At 42.5% G+C, this 23,747-nt stretch overlaps 1 protein-coding gene across 1 annotated transcript; it reads left to right on the plus strand.

Annotated features, from left to right (window-relative positions):
• Nucleotides 1-1,487: 1,487 nt before the first annotated feature.
• On the plus strand, nt 1,488-22,612 carry NUP54 (nucleoporin 54). The gene is made up of 12 exons (XM_075544181.1): nt 1,488-1,641; nt 5,854-5,937; nt 6,038-6,181; nt 11,174-11,400; nt 12,831-13,018; nt 14,212-14,408; nt 16,218-16,272; nt 16,682-16,775; nt 17,616-17,723; nt 19,958-20,077; nt 20,355-20,465; nt 21,837-22,612. Exons 1-12 carry the CDS (start codon nt 1,575-1,577, stop codon nt 21,963-21,965), a joined length of 1,524 nt encoding a protein of 507 aa, XP_075400296.1. The 5' UTR covers nt 1,488-1,574; the 3' UTR covers nt 21,966-22,612.
• The last annotated feature ends 1,135 nt before the right edge of the window (nt 22,613-23,747 follow it).

The raw sequence follows: 23,747 nt of genomic DNA on the forward strand, positions 1-23,747 counted from the left end.
AACATTTTCTTTCTGCTTGAGCCCTTGGTATCAGCTCTTTTTCCCCCTCCCACCCTCATGAATCCTTGATAATTTTTATTTTCATATCTTACACCCTCCACTCTCCCTTCATCCATGTTTTTGTTGTTCATCCCTCAGTGGAGGGGGGTTGAGTGTTGTACATCGATCATCGCGATCAGTTCCCCCTTTTTCCCCCCACCTACCCTTACCCTCATGGTTCGCTACTTACATTATTGGTCCTGAGGGGCTTATCTGTGCTGGATTCTGTGTGTAGAGAGCTCGTATCTGTACCAGTGTACACGCTCTGGTCTAGCTAGATTTGTAAAGTAGAACTGGGCTCATGATAGTGTGTGGGGGGAATGCATTAAAGAACTAGAGCAGTGGTTCTCAACCTGTGGGTCGTGACCCCTTTGGGAGTCAAATGACCCTTTCACAGAGGTCGAACGATTCAAAACAGTAGCAAAATGAGTTATGAAGTAGCAACAAACATGATTTTATGATTGGAAGGTTCACCACAACATGCGGAACTGTATCAAAGGGTCCTGGCATGAGGAAGGTTGGGAACCACTGGACCAGAGGAATGTTGTGTGCTTTTTCGGCGTGCTATCCTGCACCCGGGCTGGCTCCCCCTTCCTCGAGCATTTAGAAGGCTCATTTGCAGCATCAGGGGCCATTCTCCAGCCTCACATCCGAAGTTCACGGCCTGTCCCTCTGGGACCGTTTCTTTCCTAAAAGGAAGTGACCATGGTAATCTATTTCACTAGGTGGTTGAGGTTGCTGTTGTTAGTTGCCATCCGGTCGGTTCTGACCCACAACAACCAGATGGACGCACAAGAGAACAAAACGCAGGCGGGCCGGCGCCATCCTCACCATCGTTGCTATACCAGAGCCAGTGTGGCTGCCGTGGTGTCACCGTCTCCCTGCGGCCCTCCTCTGCTCCCTGCCCAGCCACTTGCCCAAGCACGATGGCTTCTCCGGGGGCTGGTCTCTCCTGACATCCTGCCCGAAGTACAAGATTCGTCTCTGCATCCTTGCCTGCAAAGGGCACTCTGGGTTCCTTATTTCGAGGCGGATCGTGTGTCCTTTGAGCAGTCCACGTTTCTGTCCACCTTCTTTCTACAGCAGCACTCTCCAGACGCGTGGCCGCTTCCTGGGCCTTCCTTATTCAGTGCCCGACTCCCACGGCCTAGGAAGCCGGACAATGCCGGGGCGAGCGCCAGGGCCGCTCTCGGAAAGGCTCCCTTCACCTCCGTGCCGGCTCCAGCCCGGCCCGACCTCACCTCGGCGCCCACCGCTCCCCGGACGGACGCCACTGAAGGCCGGGCCGGGCGGCAGGGCCTCGGGAGCTTCCGGGCGTGTCCCTGTGTGGCCACGACCCCGTGTGATGCCACACACGCCCCCGGAAGCCCGCCCGCCCGGCGCTTCCTCCGGCTCCTCCCGCGGTGCTCCGCGCGGTGCTCCCGCCCCCGGAGCAGGCGGGGCTCCAGGTGCGGGGCGCGGTTTCCCGGCCGGACCGCGAAGCCGGGCGCACCGAGCGTGCCCGCCGCAGCGCCCCGGCTCCCGGCTCCCGCGACATGGCCTTCAACTTTGGGGCTCCCTCAGGCACCTCGGGCACCGCGACAGCCACGGCGGCCCCCGCGGGTGAGTGAGCCTCCCGGAGCTTCCCCCCGGGAGCGGAGGGAGGCGTCCGCGGGATCTCGCGCCCCCTCCATCTGCCGGGCCCGGGCCGGGCGCGCTGGGACCTCCCGCCCGCGCGCGGGCCGTTGGGGACGTCGGAGCGGGCGGGCTGCGGCCGAGCCGCCCGGGCGGCCCCCGAGGCGCCACTCGGAGCGCGCGCGCCCCGCCTCCTCTCCCGCCAGGCCCCGGCTTCCCGCGCGAGGCGGACTCGGGGCGGGGACCCCCGAGACGGTTCCGGACACGGCTCCTCTCGCCTCGGCACGAGACCGCCCGCCCCGCCGCCGCGCCGGCGCCTGGCGGGAAGGCTCGTGGGGCTCCCGCAGCCGGACTCGGCGAGAGGGGCCGGGAAGACGGGGCGCTACCCCGCGGCTGCCTGCACCCGGAGTCTGGCGGGGCGGAACCCGGCCTCCGCGCCCCTTGGGCCCTCGCTGCTGGTCTGCACCGCGCTCCTCCTCGCCGGCCCCGGCCCCCTCGACTTCCTTAAAACTATTTGCAGATTTGTCTGTGAAACCTGCTGCCGATTCTTCTAATCCGTATCTTGCTTTCTTCTTCTCTCCCCCCCCTCCTTTTTTCCCCCTTTTAATTTCTTGTTTGTTTCTTTGCTTACACGCCTATCAGGATTTGGTGGGCTTGAGACTGCCAACTCCACCGCCAGTGGGTTTAATTTTGGGGGTTTCGGATTAACTGCTAATCCTGCAGTGAACTTTAATATTGGGAATTTCGGTGTTTCTACCACTTCGGCAACTCCGTTCAATTTTGGTAACAGTCTGGCAAGTGCAGGTAGATACTGTGGGCCGGTATGTGTAATGAGTGTTGGAAGCCGGAGTCCAAGAATAATATCATGGTTCCTCGCCTTTCAGTAAGCTGTCTAATGAGGAAAGGAAATGTATTCCTTAACACTAAGTTTTTGAGAAAAACGTTTGTATTAGGTTTTGACTGTTGTAAAAGGTGTGGTTCCGGGAAGTCTTGGAAATTAGAATGTTCTTTTCGAAAATTGGCATTTAACAAAATATGACTTCCAAATGATCAGTACTTTGAATAGAATATTCTTTGGGAAAGAATATATCTTCCAAATTCTTGGCTACATCTTCCAAAATATATATTCCAAATTATAAGCTCACTTGTTCGTGGGGTTCTTGGACTCCTGCAGTCATTTTTCATTTCCCCCATCTTCCATTGAAATTTCATTCGATTGTCCTTGTGTTTCCAAAGAGAAACAAGTCTTATACGAACAGCAGTGGTTGCCTTGTTTATAGGTGGAAAATGATGGATTTGTTTGGTCAGCCCAGCAGATTAGGGTACATAATTTCTAGAAAACACATGATTATCAAGAGAGTCCCCAATTCTTTACTGAATTTGGGGGAGGGAAATGACCTGAGAGTAAATTGATAGTGAGATAGCACTGAATTCTAGAAGTTAAGGTAGTCATCTTTGCATTCTAATAGATAAGTGATGAAAATTTTTGGTAACTGGATTGCTTGTAACTACTTGAAAATTTTGGAAAATACAGACTATAATGGGTATATGGAAATTTCAAATAGGCTTGTGTTTTCTTTACATGTAATGACTACATAGAAAAATCTTTCAGCTGCTCGTATATGAATTTATTGTCTATACTCTCACATTATGTCACTTAGGCCCATGCCAATTATAAGCATTTGGTAAACATTACTTAATCTCTAAAACATCTTTGGGAGCGCTGGCATGTTGAACATTCATGTATTACTTCACTAGGAATATCACCTTAGCATCTGAATTGAAATCAGTTTCAAGAGCATTTGAAAATTCCAAAGATAAAATAATCTGTTATCATTGAGATTATTTGGGGTGATCACATATTACTATCTCAATATATTTACTTTGCTTAAAATTGGCACTGGGCATCACATGATTTTGGTTTCTGAATAAAGCCACCGAAGTGTTAATTCAACAATAATAAACCTGTGGGTCTTTGCTTGATTTCATTTTCATTTGATATCATTACTGTTGCATTTTGAGTTGGGATAATGTAATTGTTTTAACTGCATCTTTTGTATATGTTAATAGTTTAGCCTTCACAAAGGGCTGATAGAAATTCTCATGTGTTTATTTTTTACTTTGTACCCTTGTAGCGCCACTATGACTAATAAATATTCTTGGTGTTAAACAGCATGATAAGATATTATTTTTATGTGGATCCAAATCAGAATATATCTTATTCAGTTGACATGAGGGATAATGAAGGAAATTGAGAATACTGGTTAGTTCTGTAGCTGATTTTTCTCAAAAAATGTATGGCTGGCAGCACTGCAATGGAACTTACAAGTAAAAAGAGTGTTTCCATACACCTGCAGACAATGTAGGTGCTCCTGTGTGTTAGTCTTAGGACTTTAGAGAAACAAATCCACAGAAACTCATGTATAAGAGAGTTTTATATAAAAGTTAAGTGCACATCGAGAAAACATCCCAGCCCAGTGCTGCCCAAGCCCACAAGTCCAGCATTAACCCATATGTCCGACACCAATCCACAAAGTCCTCCTCCATCTCACAAAACAGATGCAATGACGCCAACTGCAGGAGGAAAGCAGAGTCGGTGAATGTGTAAGCATCTCAGTGCTGGCAGGCGTCTCCACACGGCTGCTTCAGCACCCAGGGCTGCATCGGGGGAGGTGCATGTGGCTTCTCCTCAGGGATGTCTTGCAGGAAGTGAGCCTTGTCAGCTGAAGCAGGGAACTGGCTAAGGCAGCTGCACCCTGGTCCGACCATTAGAAAGCAAGAGACCTAATAACTAGAAAGGCTAGGCTCACTGAGCCATTTATCTCCCTGCCCTCAATTAACCCCACATGTGTTTATCAGCCAGGTTGGCACATTAACTCATCCCGAGTGGCACAATGGACAATCAGCAGGAAGGTTGGCAATTCAAACCCACCTAGAGGTACTTCAGAAATAAGGCCTGGCAATCTGCTTCCAAAAGATCATACCATACACACACACACACACACACACACAGAGAGAGGACTCATTGGTAGCCAATTATAGCAGCACACAGTCTGAAATTTACTCGGTTAATTTTCAAATCAGAATTCCATGGTTTACTGTCAGGTTTTTCTTTCTTTTTACTATATTGATGCATCATTGTTTTGCATACCAGAATATGAGATTCAAGTAGGAATATCAGAAAACCTTTTTGATAAGTCAGAGACCAGTAATGGTTCAACATTTATCTTGAAAGTGTTCTGGGGACCTCATTAATGGACTTAAACCTGACCGTAAGGAGAGAAAAAACACCAACTCGCTCTAGATTGGCTGGGGTTTCATCCCTATGTATTTGCCAGTTAGACAGGAAAAGATTTATTTTGTCTCCATTGCTTTCTGTCCTAGTTGCCAAGCTGGTTCAGTGGCCTCCTGCAGCTCTTTTCCCATCCTGCCAGCGCTTTCCATCTGTGTGCTATTTTCCCTTCTCTCTCTCAAGAAATGTGGTCTTGTGTTGGAGTCAATACCTTGATAGATTTTCTCTGGTGGGGGGAAATGCTGTGTTTAATTGATACTAAAAATGTGAGCCAGAATTGGTTTAATTCAGCCAAGCTGCAATGCAGTAGACCAATATCAATTTTGATTTGTTAGCACACTATTTTTAAACCATTGAGTTAGCTGCTAAGAAGTAAGAATCAAGAAATTTCATATAGAAAGCCAAAATGAATATCTCTGGTAGGGGGCAGATGAGAATGTGTGACATTCCTAAAGTAGCATTCCCCTGCGACAGTAATCTGGAATTCAAGAACTGCCATTTTCAAAAACAAGCCTTAGGCTGTTCTTTTGAATCGGGCCACTATTCAGGAAACATCCAATCTCTCTTACTCAGTAATGCTACCAGCCTGCTGCTTGCTGGCATTTGAATTTGTAACCTACTTTTAAAAGACTCTGTAGTCTTTTTAGAGTTTATTAACGATTGTAGCAATGGGCTGATTTTCCCCAGCTGCTGTTAACCACTTCATTGTGATATTTCTACTCAAAATACTTAGTTTATCTTTTCCTGGCAGCATAGTGACTTCTTGCTAAGTAGTAGAGTTTTGTTTGTTTTTTTAATTGATGTTGAAAGAGAAAGGAAATAAGTCTACATTCTTTGGCTTTATATTTGAAGAAGTGACTTCTCGTGTATACAAAAGATTCTTCCTATTTTATATCTCCTTTTATTAGGTGGGTTTGGAGGGTTTGGGACGACGACAACCACAGCAGGTTCTGCATTCAGCTTTTCGGCTCCAACTAACACAGGCACTACTGGTAAGAACCCCCACCCCACCCCCCAAAGTCACTGCGGACAGTAATGAGGGAGAGGCCAAATATCTTTTTAAATGATGCAATTCACATTTTTCATTGAAAGGGCTCTTCGGTGGTACTCAGAACAAAGGTTTCGGATTTGGTACTGGTTTTGGCACAACAGCAGGAACTGGTACTGGTTTGGGGACTGGACTAGGAACTGGACTGGGATTTGGAGGATTTAATACACAGCAGCAGCAGCAAACAAGTAAGTATGTGAGGATCTTTTGTTGTTGAGGCTCTTGTGTTGTTGCTTTCTATGTATAAAGCACTATTTGAAATACTTTGGTGAATTAGATTTTCTCTCTTTTTTTAAAGTATTATAAAAACTATATTCCAAAGAATTGCAGATTGCCATGAGTAGGATTCTAAGGCACTTGCATTTAGTATCATTCTAGTTATCTATTTGGCAGAGGAGAAACTGCACAAAATGCAGCTTAATGGATCGCTTGGACATTTGTTCCCACTGCGCATATCAGGGGCGGGCTCCCTGCAGCTGCCTCGGAAGCCTCCCCTCCTTCCCCTCAGAGCAACTCTATTCTGTCTTTCATGGTCATCCTAGCTTTTTAAAGAAAATTCATTTACAGTTTTATCACATAAGTATGCATCCCTCAGTAGGACTGTCGTTTTGCCCTCTTAACTCTTCTATGTGTTCCTTGTAGCTTTCTTTTTCATTTCCTTCAGCTTCTTTAAATGGAAACCAAATTGCATCTTTTGACCTGTGGAGTTTTCAGGCAGGAGTTGGCTGATTACATTATAACCTATTCTTTTGTGTGTTTCCTGTAGGAAAAACTTGTGCCCTGTCATCTCCCCCCCCCCCCCCACACACACACACACGCACGCACGACTGCTCTAGACATAGTGTCGGTTGGTTTCATTGTTAGGTACTGGTGAGTTTGCTTGGACTCTTTGGCAACCTTACGAGCACTAGACTGAAAGTTGCCTTGTCTTGTACCATCTTCATGACCTTTGACCGGTATGTTTAAGACCTTGCTGGCATTGTAGAGAGCCTTCCAACATCATCCAGCACGTCCTACAGTGTTCTGTTGTGATCCATAAGGTTTTTGTTGGCTGGTTTTTTAAAGCATATTCTCATATTCTTTTTTTTGTCGAAGCCTGTCCTCTATAGGAAAACATTCTGGTATTTGAAATACTTGTGTGGAATCCAGGATCATAGCAACATGCGAGACAGCACAGTACAACAAGCGGGTGTTTCTTGAAGAGGCCTTTTATCTGGCTGTCTCTGTGGTTTCAGCAGCCATTGGTGATCATTTCCCAAATCTGTTACTTTACTAAGGCTTGCAGATGGTGCCCTTCGTTTCCTTCTGCAGAGAGAAACTCCGTTTCATCTATCTGGAGAATGCTTTCCCTTTGTTACAAGTTTCCCAAATACAGACTTAGTTCCCAGCATAGTCCTCCAAAGCTGGTCAACTAGTTACTTTTTAATTTTTGCTTCAAAATGTTATTTTGAACAAAAAAATTCAAACTGGTATTTTTAATCCATTACAATTCTTCTCACTGTTGTTTAAATTGTCCCATCATTGGCCAGTGTGAGTGAGCCTCTTCAGTTTTGACACAGCCTAGAATTAGTATTTAATAGCTTCTTAATTAGCTGATATTGCAGGTTGTTTTGAGATTACTTTGTAAAGTCTCTTCAGCTATTTTAAATTATTATTACACTTTTCTTAGGAAAAATGGGAATGTGTGTGGTGCTGTTCATTTTCAAAATGAAAGGGGCTCATTCAGTTAGGTAATAGCCATGTATTGAAAGTCTACTATATGTCAGTCACTAAGAGGGGATAGGATGCTAAGCATCCAATTGTATATATTTTTAAAAAATGAAATACTGAAATAAAACCACATTAAAGGTATTATGGCTTGCCAAGGAAGACCAGAACCTAAAGGATGACTCGGGATTGGCAATTGGTTGAAGTCAGAAAAGGGAATTCCAGGCAGAGAGAGCAGCGTTGAAAGAGGTATGGCTGCATGGCATGCTGATCAGGACGGTGGGGCCTGTGACTGGGTCAGCACAGTTCTAGAGTATACGTAAGCTTGGGGTGAGTGGTGAACGTTAAGGTTAGAGAGCGAGATGCAGACTGGATTGAAAGAGGCCATACTGTGTTTTACTAGAGAATTTAAATTTTGCCCGTAAAGCATTTCTGCTATCGTAGGATATAAGCCAGACTGGGAAGTGATCCGATTTTTAGAAGGGTCTCTGAGAGCAATAAAAGTAAAAGGATGGTAGATTATAAGTGGGCTTCAGGTGAGGCCAAAGAGACTGGTACTGAAGCTCATCTAAGCAAGAAATGGTGTGGACCTGAATTCAGGTAATGGCAGTCAGAAGTGAAGAGAACTCAGGAGACAAGTGGGGATTTATATTGTAGAGTCAGTACAACTTAGTTGACTAGAAGAATTCAGGTATCATGGCCTCCTGAATGGCAAAACAAATTCTTGCTCCATGATTACCAAATTCCCTTCTACTCTCAGGCTCTTGAATACTCTTTCTTCCCTCTTCTTCAACTGAAACCCATACCATTCCTCAGTCATTCTTTCTCTGTGCAGGCGAATGCCAAATCATTAAGGACCGTGGTTGTTATTGTAAGGACTTTCATCTGCCAGGTCGTGAAGCATTTACTTTATTTTTTAACGCCTGGCTGGCTTGATGTTCTTGCTACCCAGATCTGCTGATTTTCTACACAGTACCTTGTACTCACTGGAAACTGACACCAGCCCCAAGGTTTGCTTTTCTTTCTAACTCATGCTATCAATCTGAATTATTTTAGCATCCACGTGACTGCACCCAAGCAGTCATTACCTCTGCTTTTTATTCCAAAATCATACATTTAAACATCCCACAATATACTCCTACTTAAACCATTTAGCTTGTCTTTTCAGCTGCTTCCGTTATCTCTTACTGTCATTGAGTTGATGCCGACTCAGAGCGGCCCTTATAGGACAGGGCACAACCCTCCCCCGACCGATGATGAGTTTCCAAGAATGTAACTTTAGGGGAATTGAAAGGGCCTGTCTTTCTCCAGAGGAGCAGCTGGTGGTGTTGAACTTTAGATCTTGCGGATCATAGCCCAACAAGTAACCACTAAGCTAGCAGGGCTCCCCTACAGCCATTATAAAACCAAACTCACCGCCATTGAGTCAGTGCTGACTCATAGTCACCTGTATGTTTTGGAGACTGTAACTGTTTGCAGAAATAGCACCAGTTCTCCCAAGGAGCTTCTGGTGGTTTCAAACTGCAGACGAAGCAGATCACAGCCCAGCATATAAACACAGCACCACTTCCATTATAACTCTTCTTAAAAAACATCAGAATCTTTAGACCACTAGCATTTTCTGCTCTTGCCATCAGCTCCTTCCAATTCTCACTGGTCTCACTAAATAGCTTAGGCTTCATGTCCTTGCATTTTAGGCACTTTGGCCAGTAATAAATAACTTGCTCTTGTATGTGACACATTTGCCTGAAGGTGGGAGGTGGGGAGCGGGAGTGGGGAGACAGACCCAACACAGCTCTGCTGTCTACCCAGCTGCCTAAGATTACATAGTAGACAGTGAGTCGTACATCTCTAAATTCTTGATTGCCAACCTCAGTTGGAACTGTAATATCAGAGTTTCTATTTTTTTAACTTAATTTCCTTATTTTCCACTGCAGTTATGTTAAGCCCTATTCTTTTCAAATATCAGACTATCCTGCTTGCGCTTCCAGCTGATGGCTTTGACCCCCTACTTTATAGAGCAAATAGAATCCTTAGTTGCAATTTTCTTCAGCTTCCCCTGACCAAAGGAGCAGTGGTGGCTGAAGGGTTACATGTTGGGCTGCTAACCACAAGTCTGTTACAGTCTCCCACCAGTTACTCTGATAACAAGTTACAGTCTTGGAAACTCACTGGGGCAGCCTCTCCAGTCCTTATTAGGGCCATTATAAGTTGGAATTGAATCGATGGCAATGAATTTGGGTTTTGTTTGTTTCTTCTGACAAAATCTCTTATCTACTGCCACCTCTACCGATTGAGGATCTCAGACTTTGCAAACTGTGCTGGATCTCCTGCCCTCTTGCTTCCGAAAGACCTTGGTGCTGTAAAGTATTCCTCCAGCCCTCCCTCTGGGCACCAATGCCTCCAGCTTCTCTTCCCAGTGATCTTTCTCATCCATATTCCTCATTCACAACTGGAATTTTCTTTTTCACTTAAAGCAGTAACAAAAGGACATACTTTAATCTCATTGTATTTCAGCTAAATACTATTCCCTCTTCTACAGTTGAACTGCTTGAAGTTGTTGCTTCATGAAAGAGCGCAGTCTTGTTACCGCTGGGTGCTCACTGTGAACCCTGTGTATACCTGAATTGGAACGAGCGCTTACTAATTAATCTGGCATCAGTTTTATCAAATAGTTTAGGGTCATTAATTATCTGATGAGCACTGTTTTTCAATTATGGAAAATTGTAACATTCATTAAAGTAGAATTATAAAGTGAACCCCTATTTATGCCCACCAACTAGATTCAACAAAAGGCAAGATTTGCTACGTCTACTTTACCTCCTTTTTCCTTCATGTTTTTGTTGTTGTTGTTGTCTCACCCTTACTTTATTTATGCTTCCTTATGAAAATGTGGACATTATTGCACTGAATAATTCATGAATTCCTCCTATTATACTTTCAATCTAATATTTGGGGGAGAAATGCTGATTTGTTCACATCATGATTTTAAAAAGGTCTATATTCTTTTGCACATCATACCTCCTAAATTTCTTCTTGGTGAAGAGCATTCCACACTTTCCCCATTGTTTTGCCCTCTCATGAATGGTTGAAGAAACGGGGTCAGTTGTCTTGTGAAATGTTCTTCATTCTGTGTTTGTCTGTTTGCTTCTTTCTTGGGTCATTTACGTTTAGTCCGTGTATTTGTGATAAACTGGAATTTGCTATATATATATTTTTTGCAAGAGTCTTCTGTAGGTGGTGCTGCAGCTATTGAATTGACGTGATGCCAAGAGTAAGCAGTAGGGTTTGGTAGAGCTCTGTGAGAAGTTCATCATACACTCTAATGCAGCCCACAGCTGCAGAAGTCTCTTGTCTAAGGTAACATATTTGCAGGTTCACAAACATCAGACCATTACTCTGCCTATCACACCTAGGATCTGACTTGATTACGTTTGTCTTTTGAAGAGACTAACTTTCTGGGTACTTTTTAGCACTAGGTGGTCTCTTCAGTCAGCCTGCACAAGCTCCAGCCCAATCCAACCAACTGATACATACGGCAAGTGCTCTCTCTGCTCCAGCCCTACTGGGAGATGAAAGAGATGCCATTTTGGCAAAATGGAATCAGCTGCAGGCCTTTTGGGGGACAGGAAAAGGATATTTTAACAATAACAACGCACCAGTGGAATTCACCCAAGAAAATCCTTTTTGTCGATTTAAGGTATTGTGCTGCTCTTGATGTTGTTTTGAAGAATGATGTGAGAGAGACTGTAGTTGCATTGAAATAGTATCAGGGAGATGGCTGCCTGGCCCTTCAGCACCCCTTGAGTGTGGTACAGTTATACTTTGCTTTAAAGAGAAAGAAAGGAATTATAAAATTGAAGTGGTTTCTGATGTTTGTAGTGTTTGTGTAGGTGAAGGTGACAAGCGTGACTGAGAAAGAAAGAGTGGCAGAGGATAACAGGGAGCTTTAAAGGGAGACCCAAAGCTAGAGTTTAATGAAATTCCCCTAGCATTGCCCAGGAAGTGCACTCTAATCAGCACATGGTTATTCTGCCGAGATCAGATATACGTATGTGAGACCTGCATACCAGAGCCCTGGAAGCAATGTAAGCCTTTTTCTTTGCCGATTCCTTGCCTACCAAACAAAGTTGACTTCTTAGGCAATCTCAATAGTGTCAGCTTGGCCATAACAAATTAATGAGTTGGAATCTGGTTTATATTTCAGCTGCTTATGAGTTGTGTTGGTTTGTCAGTCTCTGGAGCCTAATCAACCTGTACCTACCTGATCCTGTCTGTGAAGCTGGAAAGCTGAGGATCAGGTTGGAACTTGGTTAACTAACAGCGTGGCCAGCTGCACAGAGCGTCTGTTTAGCATAAGTCTAACAGCAATAAGCAATATGTCTTTTGAGTGCATACAGTTGAGATGTTATTTTTTTTATTTGTGACTGTAACGTAAGTCATAAACTGACTATTATACCTTAACACCTTAAATGTTCTTTTTAAGAAATTGAGGTGTAACAATAAATGTGCATAATGTACACTAATATAGTGAATTAAAATTTTTTAAGTTGCACGTAACTGGTGATAAGGGATAAAAGGCTTCTATCCAGAAGTTATTCTTTATACATAGTTGGCCATTTTTAATATTACATAAATTTATTATTATTCAAGATAAATATATAAAAAACGAACTTGCTTCAAGTTTTGTATAACATGAAATTATAAAATCATTATATATTTTCATAGCATTTGTAAGATGTGATATTAGTGTGCCTTATGAATATTTATAAAGGACTTATTTATATATCTAAAACTTCCCGAGTCAGCTATATGGTGGAAGAAATTTTAACTGAAAATTTTAACTGAAAACCCACTAGTCTATGGCATTTACAGTCCGTATTAAATGATATATCGAGTTGTCTCAACAGTGTTAAGCACCAACAATAATATGGAGTAACATTTCTTTAGTTACTTCCTGTAGGAGAGGAAATACTGGTTTCCCTGTTTATGGTCTCAGGTCGCTGGTGATTGTGTGACCTCCTCGGGCTTCGTCATTCCCGCTCTGAAGCTGTCTTACCAGGCATTCCACACTTGATTTACATTCCCTCTGTATTGTTGACGTTTGCAATGTCTCCGGTCATTCCACAGGCAGTCGGTTACAGTTGTATGCCCAGTAACAAAGACGAAGATGGCCTGGTGGTTTTAGTTTTCAACAGAAAAGAAACCGATATCCGAAGCCAGCAGCAGCAGTTGGTGGAATCGCTGCATAAAGTTTTAGGAGGAAACCAGACCCTTGCTGTAAATGTGGAGGGAATTAAAACATTGCCAGACGATCAGTAAGTCAGATTCAGTATATTACTGCTTTTTGTGTGCCTTAGTCCATTGAGAATCGTGATTAATGCTTTCGTTGCTGAAGCAAAATCTCAGAGCTCAATGTGTTCTCACTGAGCTAGTGGTTAGTATATTTGTATATACTTAAAAGCCCTCCCTTAAGTTTAGATTTCTTAATTTATATGCTAATAACTGTTTGGATTTTCTTTTTAACTTTAGAACAGGAGCAAACATTTGCCATGGCTGTGTACAAATAAAGGGCTCCAAAGATGATATTGGAATGTTTTAGGAGTCAAATCATTAATTCCTATTCAACTTCATTCTTGGATAAGTCAAATTGGTCTACTTCCCTTGCTTGTGTATAGTTTTTTAGTATTTGAGGGTGCTTATATTAGAAGGATTCTTATTAATGAGATATCATCATTGAAATCAGATTTTACTCGGTCTTCATGTTGAACAAGCAGTATGTGAGCTTTAGCAGTCTCTGGAGTCCTGGTGGCACAGTGGTTAAGTACTTGACTGCCAACCAAAATGTTGGCCCAGCAGGCCGCTCGCTCAGTGGAAGAAAGAGGTGGCAAGTTGCTCCTTTAAAGATGATAGGCTTGGAAACCCTGCAGGCGGTTCTAATCTCGCCCACATGGTCGACAGGAGTTGGAATCAACATGAAGCAATGGACTTTGGCTTTTGGTTTGGTTAACACAGTGCTTCTCAACCTGTGGGCTGCCACCCCTTTGGGGGTCGAATGACCCTTTTACAGGGGTCTCCCAATTCATAACAGCAAAATTACAGTTATGGAGTAGCAACAAACATAATTTTATGGTGGGGGGGGGGTCACCACAACATGAGGACCTGTATGAAAGGGTCGCGGCAATAGAAAGGTTGAGACCCGCTGGGTTAACAGAATCCTCAAAGTGATCTTTGATTCTGGAAAAAATGAAAACCATTTGAGTCTAACTTTGCAGTTAAGCAAGCATTTTTACAAATAATGTTATTTGCCTGTTTCATTCCATCTATCATTTAAGTTGCTATATAAGGAAACGTTGTTTTGTATCCAAGATTTTAGCAAAAACATTTTCCTTTTCTTCACCTTAAACAGCCATTTCCAAAATCAACTCTGCACCATTATAAAATCATCATTTTTGCTGTTTGTGGCTATAAGTTATGTGCTTAATTCCCTGTAACTTGGATATCTTTCTAGGACAGAAGTTGTCATATATGTTGTTGAACGTTCTCCAAATGGTACTTCCAGGAGGGTCCCAGCGACCACTCTCTATGCCCATTTTGAGCAAGCCAACATCAAAACACAGCTGCAGCAACTTGGAGTGACCCTTTCTATGGCTCGGACAGAACTCTCTCCTGCACAGGTCAAACAGCTCTTGCAGAATCCCCCTGCTGGTATGTGTCTAGTGTCATCACATTAAGAAATTTCAAGATTGACTAATCATCTATTTGGGGAAGTGTTGGTTATCAGTTAATAAAACCAATGTCAACTTATTTGGAACATAGATTTGGTAATTTTTATTGTCATTAATTCATTCCGTTTTACTATATAATATGGTTGGTAGAAATTTTGGAAAAGGATAAAGCATTCTTAGATTTTTCAATCTATAGTTTATCTCACTTTAATGGAATGTTTAAATAAAGCTTGAGTGCGCGTCACATTGTGTACGTGATTGGAGATGCAGCAGCCGATCAAGTGTGGTAGACCTCCACTAGCTCTCTTCTTCTCGTCCAACAACCGTCCGTGGTGTTCTCTTTATCCTTTATCTGAGATCTGACATAGAACGTGCACATTTGTGTCCCACCACTTGTGTCAGTTTGTCGCTTTAGGTGGCTTGTGTGTTGCTATGATGCTAGAAGCTGTGTCACTGGTATTTTAACTCTCAGCAGGGGCACCCAGAGTGGACAGGTGTCAGCAGAGCTTCCGGACTAAGAACAGGCGAAAGTGGCTGCAGTAATGGGCTTACACATAACCGTTCTGAGGGTGTCATAGGAATAGGACTGGACAGTGTTCCATTCTGCTGTCCACTGTGAGTTGGAACTAAGACAGCAACAACAGCACACTCGTGTTGTGTGCCACTGAATAAATTCCAACTTAGAGGGACTGGAAAAGACAGGGTGGAACTGCCTTACAGGGTTTCCTAGTCTGATCCGTACAGGAGCACATTGCCAGGGCTTTCCCTGGGAGCAGCTGGTCGGCTCGCAGCCCCTCTCAACCACTGCACCATAGTTCCTTCCATCGGGGCCTTCAAAGGTGTGTGCGAAAAGCCTGCTCATCCTTCTGCTGCTTTCCCATGAACGGCCACCTCCCCTGTGTACACATGCAGGTTTGACATGTACTGTGCCTTGCCTTTTTTTCCACTGTAAAAGTACAAAGGACTGCACAAAGTTCATGAAAAAGTAGAATTCCGAGATTATAGAATGTTTTTTGAAGCCTGCTCATACGTCTTTGTGTTTCCATGTCACTAGATGGAAGTAAACCTTACATATTAAAAAAATGAAATGACCCAAAGCCCATGGTATTGACAAGGTTTCTAGCTTTTTACTATTGCATGCTATCCTGTTAGCATCGTTGTGACTGTATTAGAACACATGGGCGTGTTGCTCTTTAGAGTAGTCCAGTGGAAATGAAAGTATCAGACTGTGAGAACTTTGTTGTTAAATATTGCCAAGTTGCTCTCCACAGAAAGTGCTACCAATGTGTATTCATACCAGCAATGTATGAGAGAACTTGTTTTGCTGCATTTTTATCAATAGTGGTGATTATTACTACAAGACTTTTTAAGTCATGCCATTCTTAGGTCAAGAAATTAGTACTTATGTTACTATGCATTTTCTTGATAACTAGTGAAGTGGAGCATATTTTCATGTTTGTTAGCCTGTTTGTATTTTTTGGTACCCTTTGCTCCTCTTAGTGTTTGTCTGTAGGAACTCTTGTAACCTGGAGGTTCCTCTACTAGCCTACAGGTCCTTTCAACCTGTACTTTGTTTGGCTTTATTCAATCTAAAAAAAAAAAAAAAGTTTATTTCTACCTTTTCTAGGATATCATAGCTTTATACTAGAAGGACATAGGCACTCTGACAGTGTTCCTCTTTGCCCCTTTTTATTACGGCTTCTGGGACTTTTTGTCTTGCTTTAGAAAGCCCTTTTCCATGCTAATATAAATATGAAAAGTAATTTTTAACATATTTCCTTTATGATAGGAGTTGACCCTATTATATGGGAACAAGCCCAGGTGGATAACCCTGACTCAGAAAAGTGAGTAGATCTTGATTGTGTAGCACCGTATTTGAGACCAGGGAAGCAAGCAGACGTGATTCATGATTTCTTATGTATGAAGCTACTTGATAGTCATTTCATTCTTTTTAGAAATGTTGAGTGTGGTAAGGCCACATATTGTGGCGAAAACATTGCTGGAGAAATCTGAGTGACAGTCCGTAACTGCATTTGTACGGTGCAGGTTTTTGCTGGACGTATTCTTCATCCGTACAATAGGAGAGTTGAATAACGTCTCATAGTGTAACATTGCTGATTTCCAGGTCATCCATCTGCTGTAGGAGCCTAGAAATTTAATGTGAATTTGTACAATATTACTATTTATAAAAATCTACACATATTTTTTAACAATAGGCTTGGGGTCTGAAATTAACCATTTGCATTTCTTCAGATTAATCCCTGTGCCAATGGTGGGTTTCAAAGAGCTGCTGAGAAGACTGAAGGTTCAAGATCAGATGACAAAGCAACATCAGACCAGACTAGATGTAAGCCTTTAGCATTCCAGCCTCGGGGTCTGGGAGGAGTTAGAAATATTTAGGCATTGGATTCTTTTTTTTTTAAATAATTTTATTGGGGGCTCTTACAACTCTTATCACAATCCATCCATCCATCCATCGTGTCAAGCACCTTTGTACATTTGTTGCCATTATCGTTCTCAAAACATTTTGCTTTCTGCTTGAGCCCTTGGTGTAGGCATTTTGATTCTTTTTGCCACGTATGTGTACTACTGTTTTTTGCCTTATGGGAAAACAATATAGCGTGCATTGCAAATTCGAAATTATAGTCTTCAATGGCTGCCTTCTTTTGGAAAAATCTCTCAAGCCACAAGTCAGATTTACTTCATTCTGATAGTGAATTTAGAATTAATATTACTGACTTAGCTAATTACCGCCAATACTCGTATATAAGCCGAGTTTTTCAACTCATATTAATGCAGTTTTTATGGTAAGGTTCGGTGCCTCTGCAGATATTTGGGTCAGCTTATACTCGAATATTTACGGTACTTAGACTTTTTAGTGCCAATAATAGAGTGCATGAGCTATTTTATTAAATGCTTTTATTTATGGAGCCTTATTAATACAAAAGTGGGCTTGGGTGGTAGAGAGATCAGTGATCAGTTAGCTGCAAAATGCAAGGTTGGTAGTTCGAACTCATCCTTGGCCTGGCAAACTGCTGGGGTGAAAAGCAGAGTCAAGAACATCACGTGGGGTTGCTGTGTATCAGAATTGACTCAATAGCACTGACCACCAACAGAATTAGAGAAGCTATGTTTGTATAGAGGCATATCTGACAAATAGTTACAATTGTTGTAATACTTTTAACAGATCATATCAGAAGATATTAGTGAGTTACAGAAAAATCAAACTACTACTGTGGCCAAAATTGCACAATACAAGAGGAAACTCATGGATCTTTCCCATAGAACCTTACAGGTAATCATTCTGGGTTTTTTTTCCCCTCTCAAGGTTTATTTTGAAAATTTTCCAATCTATAGAAAGGTTAACATTTTTACACGAGACTTTCTATTTTCTCTTTGTGTTTGGGGGTATTTTTTATCCCGTGAAAGTAAGTTGTAAACATTGTGACACTTCATAATTGTGTAATATCTGCAACTAGTTCATTTTCTTATTTCCTGTTGCCTTTGTAACTTTTTTCCCCAAAATTGATATTCTAACCAAGGTTCTCCAGTTTTATTTTTATAATTTTATTTTATGATTGTATCTTATTTTTAAGTCTACAAGTGCCTAGTCCCTTGACTTTTTTTTTAAACTATGGTTTGCTTTTTCAAGAGTCGGGGGCAGTTTTCAATGTCCCCTTTTGGATTAGAGGTACAATAGATGCAGATGATAATGGTTCTGGCTTGCTAGGTAGTGATGTATTTCATCTTGTATCACATCAATAAGCACATAATTCTAGGGTTTTCCACTATTGGGTTCTGTGAAAATGTTAGAAGGCAGCCTCTGCTCTCTCGTCCCTTCATGAAGGGAAAGGAAGAGAATAGTCCGTGAGCCCTTAGCCTTAGCCCCTTCCTTCAGGGACATTGACATCTGATAAGCCTCCGCCCTCTTTTCTCCTTGATCAGCTTGGACACGAACACTCCCTCCTCACTCACTCACTCACTCACTCACTCACTCGTCTCACGGGTTTGTTAATTCCTGGCTGTGGTCCCTGGACTCACAGACAGTACTCATGATTATTAGTTTACCAGGGAAGTTAACAGTTCACAATTCAGGTTCAGAAATACTCGATAGTTTTTCTTGTCAGGAGGGCTTCATTCTGGGCCTGGACTCCTCAGCCATTGGATCCTGGCCTCTGTCCTGCTCTGGCAAGCTTTAGGAAGAGCCTTTCGTGCTGCAGACAGTTACCTCAAAGGACACACATTTAAACATCTCTGACTCAGTGGGTGGCAGCAGAAAAGTCCTCTCAGTATAAACTTGTACTTCGGGGATGGGGGGGTTCCAATAGCAGAAGTGGCTTCCAAGGGTCTCTGCTGGGCCAATTCAAGACAGAGTGTAGCTTAGAAGGTTATGGGTGATTTTTTTTTTGCGATGTCCAAAGGAATAACCGCAATAGAATTTTTTGTCCAAGGACAATCTTGGGAGGCGGGGGGTGGGGGTACATGAAGACATTTTAAGAAAATTGAAACCCATCGGTAACAAAAGAGACTAGGAAATTTACACCAAGGAACTGTTTTCTGTTTTCTGTCACCTGCTCATTCTTCAAGGTAGTAAATGTTGTCCTACAAGAACTTCATTGGGAAACCTTACCTCATACACCCGATGTTCCCCCTTCAAACATCATTTTGTTCCCCAAACTGAAAGAACGTTTCAAAGGACATAATTTGAGTCCTTCGAGGATGTCAACATGACTAGTTTGACGTGGTGTAAATTGAAGAGCGGAGAACTTTTTCGGGAAGGGTTAGAGAGATGAAACACTTACCTCCAGAAGTCTGCAGGTGTAAACTTTGTTCAGGATATGTTGAGAATCAGTAGCTTCCCATTTTTAACATTTTAATAAAGGCTTCAGTGATTTTATAGTGCTTTTTCACTTAGCCTCCTATTTAGGAAAAACTGATAGGACGATTGGTAAAAGTAGAGGCATTTCACACTAGGTTTCTACCCAGGGTAGAAAGAGGTTTCAAACCTGTCTGGAGCCCTGGTGGCAGGCATGGTGGTTACACGGACTGTGATCAGAGAGGTCGCAGTTTGAAACCAAGCCTTTCTTGGGAGAAAGACCAGGCTTTCTACTCTTGCTAACCATTCCAAAATCAGAAACTCAAAAAGGCAGTGTTGCTTTGAGTTCGCATTGACTCACATTGCTTTTCTCATGTGAAAAAGTTGACGAGCACTTACTTTAATAACAAAAACTATGGCTCGTGTTCAGACAGACAGACAGGAAAGCTGTCAGCGTCTAGAGCTGGTGTTATCGGCATTACGCTATTTCTGGAACTGGCTTTAAAGCCGTGCAGACGCGTTTCTAAACGGTTAAGTGTAAGTCAGTGAGCATGTGAGATAACTTGCCCAATTAAAATCGAAAAACATAATTCAAATGTTGAACTGTTGTTAGCCCTACTATATTGTTAATGTAAAAGCAATTTTTTTCCAGCGGATGATTGTAAAAAAGTCCCATATTGCATAATTGATAGTGCTGGATTTTCTTTGCATAGGTTCTAATTAAGCAGGAAATTCAGCGGAAGAGTGGCTACGCCATCCAGGCAGATGAAGAGCAATTGAGAGTTCAACTAGATACAATTCAGTGTGAACTAAATGCCCCTACACAGTTCAAGGTGAGCACTTAGTAAGGCCATGAAACCAGAATTTGTTTTATAGGGACTTGCAGAAAAATTAAGTAGCTTCTTCACACCAAAATCAGTTTTTCTAATGGTTTTATTATATGCTCTTTTATGAAAATTTTCTTCCTAAATTTAAGAGGTTTTCAGCTTATCTTTTTCATAAAACATGATGTGGGAGAATTGTTTTTGGTTTTTTTGGGGGGGTAAAGAGTTGTTTTTCACAGAGCATTGCTATTGTGGCTATTGTAGTTTAACCCAGTCTTGTTTCTAGGGGCGACTAAACGAATTGATGTCCCAAATCCGTATGCAGAATCACTTTGGACAAGTCAGATCCGAAGAGAGGTATTACATAGATGCAGATCTGCTACGAGAAATCAAGCAGGTAACTACTGTTGGGCCAGGGCACACCGGTGAAAGGTGAAGTCTCCTTGCAGGGCAGCCCTGGAGAGCTGCAGCAGCAGCTGAGAGAGATACACAAGTCGCAGTCCAACCTCAGACGGTGGCAGCTGCATTTTGTCAGTGTTTGTAGGCAGACTGAACCTTGAGCACCAATTGCTCGAGGTCCCACCTTCCCGTTTTGTGTGCAGATCTTTTGGCACTCCTGGCTCTGTCCGCAGGGTCGCCAAGCCTGGATCTCTCACGCTGCTTCACATAAGCAGGCTCAGAAGCCCTCCTTGAGTTTGCGTAAACGGCTTTAAGAGAGTCTAACCACGGAGGTGTCCTAAGAAACAAATGAAGATAGGAAATTCCGTGGAATATGTTAGGTCTGGTTGTTGGCGGCATCCTGGGAATTTTGTTAGGGGCCGGAGAGTTGACTTTGGAGCCACAGAGGTCCCGTATGACAGAGTAACACTGCCCACAAGGTATTCGAGGCTATATAATCAGGTCTTTCTCCAGAAAAGAGGAGTGCGTTCAGACTGCCAACTTTTGGGTTAATAAATGCTGTCTTACTATGTGTGCTTTCGAGTGGATATTATTGCTTTATGTATTGTAAAACAAATTTGGCCTCTAGGTTCTTGGAAAGCATGCATATACTCTTAATACTCTCATTTTAATTGTTTTCTGTAATAGTAACCCCAAAATCAGCAAATGGCAATAAAGAGCTATATTAAAGTGTTTTGTGTGAAAGCTGCAATGAATTTGGAAGTAATATGAACACCCGCCTTTCTAAAATAATGACAAGCCCTATCTGGATCTGAGATGGGATTTTAGCTCACTACCTACTAGTGTGTGACCTTGGAGTAGTTACTTATGTCTCAAGTTCCCTTATCTGTAAATGTGAGATGAGACCCCAGAGGGGGCTCAGAGGGTCTTGATGAGTTAATACCCGTGAAGTTTCTAAAACGGCTCCCTCACGGGAGACAGACTGGTAGAACTGCAGTTACCATCTGTAGTTCTCTACCTCTTCCCGTTCTTACTAGCACACCCTTGTATTTCAACAAAGATCAGTGAAGATGATGATCTAAAACACTTCATCTGGGGGATGGGGGGGACAAAGTACCTGCCTCTTTTGGAAACTTGTGAAACTATTGCTCACTATGCATTTGCTCTCTTTAGAGCATGTCTTTACTGCGGGTCACCTAAGCTTTTATTAGCAAAAGAGTATAAACGTTACGTATGTCTGTTCCCTATATAGGGAGCTGTGTTACTAGATAGAGTCTGTATTGCTAAATAAAAAGTGGAAAAAGTTTTCCCTGCGGGTCGCTTCCAATTGCACACACCACGATCTGATCTTTTTTCCTTGAATCTCTAGCATTTGAAGCAGCAGCAGGAAGGTCTAAGCCACCTAATTAGCATCATAAAGGATGATCTGGAAGACATAAAGCTGGTGGAGCATGGATTGAACGAAACCATCCACATCAGAGGTGGCGTCTTCAGTTGACAGTTACCACCCCTGCATCCCTGACTGCACTAGGCCCTCCCTCCTTGAGAACTTACTAGATGGAGAAGAGAAAAGAAACGGAAAAAACCCACCCTCTCCTGGCTTGGTTACTGACAGATTACTGTTCATCATGTCTGAAGTAACATAGTCACCTCAGTGTTTCCAAGCTAGCCTTGGAAAGGGTTATGCCTAAAGCTGTATTTACTTTAAAAAGAGAAGTCCACGGTGACCACAAGTGTATGTACTATTGGACATTGTTACAAGGGCATTGTACTTTGAAAACCGTCAGCATTTAAAGGTGATTCTCCCTTGAGCCTGTACTCTGCTTCCTACAGCACGTATGAAATGTCTACTTTGCACATACAAAATAAACTGTAATGACTTGGCTGCTGGAGTTTGGGACTTCAGAATGTAAACATGCATCCGTTTTTATATTTGAATTCATCTGTGGGAGGAGTAAAGAAAATCTTAAGAATCTCAAATGATTAATGTGGTTTTCTTTTCATTCTATAAAGATGTGGAAATATATTTTTGTATTTTACGTATTTGGAATTACCTAGAAACAAAACTCATTTTTGCAACTTTTTTGTCTTTAAACCTTATTTCTAAAAAAGATGAAAACAAATAAATTCTTGATTTTATAATTACTTTTATATACTTCCGTCTGGTGTTTGCTTGTCTTTTGCAGAATAACCGTCTACACAAGTGCTAAGTCGTAATCATAATTCAGTGATTTTTTTTAAGTCGATTTTTTTTTGTCAATGCCAATATATTTTGACTAGAGTATGACAAAAAGATATGTAAGATAGGAAATTTTCCAATGTACCATTGTATCTGGAAAGACTAGAAAATCTAAATTATGGAACATTCTTTAACCACCAGATCATTTCCAACAGTTTTTGTTTTGTCTATAAACTGCACACGCGACACGCCGGTCCCTCTGGAAGTACTGTACTGCTGTTTAACGCATCAGCTTGTTGGGAGGAATGGCCCATCTGAGGATCATGATGTGTAAGCCACAGTATTCTCAGAGTCCCCTCTTGGGAGACCACCGAAGGAATTCCTCCCCCACTGCAGGGTAGCTAACAATACAGCAGTCCGAGAATCATGAAGCAAAGCTGATTTTCCCCCCAAGTTAACTGCTAGAAGTTTGTGCCCACTTTAACCAAGGTTAGGGCATGCAAGTGTTAAATGACTTAATATACTTCTGTTCTTTTCCTACCCGTTGTTGCATTTCAGCATTGAAAAAGGACGTACTCTTTCTTGGTTCATGTTGCAGTATCCATCCTTGTCCAGGCATCTAAACCCAGAAAGAGGTGTTTCTGTCCCTTTGCAGGAGGAAGAGTTGTTGATCTACTGGATGAGAATTACTCATTGGGCCACATTCTCTGGTTGGCAGATCGTTAATGGTACATGTCACAGTCACTCCTTTATTGTGTTCTGATATTGTCAGATCTTTGTACTTAAACAATTCTGATACTTCATAGAACACACATAAACCGCCCTCACCCTGCCCTGCCACATTGTTTGTACCCCCCAGAGAAAGGGCCCAGGGGCTGCTTTTTAAAGAGGCCCAGTCAGCCTCCTAAGCTTCCATCTCACTGGGGCTGCAGGCATGAGGCGGGCCAGTGGTCAACTTTGTCCAGGTAGATCATTGGACTTGGCTTGTACGATAGTGTTCCAAACAAGTGATAACCAAGTTCTAGATTGGGTAGGAGGAAAGACTCACTGTGGCGTGGGACCATGTTATATTCTCACAATTGACCAGAAGTTCTTTATTTA

The sequence above is a fragment of the Tenrec ecaudatus genome, chromosome 3 (assembly GCF_050624435.1).
Source record: "Tenrec ecaudatus isolate mTenEca1 chromosome 3, mTenEca1.hap1, whole genome shotgun sequence".
In the NCBI taxonomy this organism is placed as follows: domain Eukaryota; kingdom Metazoa; phylum Chordata; class Mammalia; order Afrosoricida; family Tenrecidae; genus Tenrec; species Tenrec ecaudatus.

Excerpts from the sequence above, each read along its gene's own strand:
- NUP54 (XM_075544181.1), top strand. The coding sequence starts at position 1,575 with ATGGCCTTCAACTTTGGGGCTCCCTCAGGCACCTCGGGCACCGCGACA. Across the intron at positions 11,401-12,830 it reads ATCCTTTTTGTCGATTTAAG|GCAGTCGGTTACAGTTGTAT; the intron begins GTATTGTGCTGC and ends GTCATTCCACAG. Across the intron at positions 17,724-19,957 it reads TTTCCCATAGAACCTTACAG|GTTCTAATTAAGCAGGAAAT; the intron begins GTAATCATTCTG and ends TTCTTTGCATAG.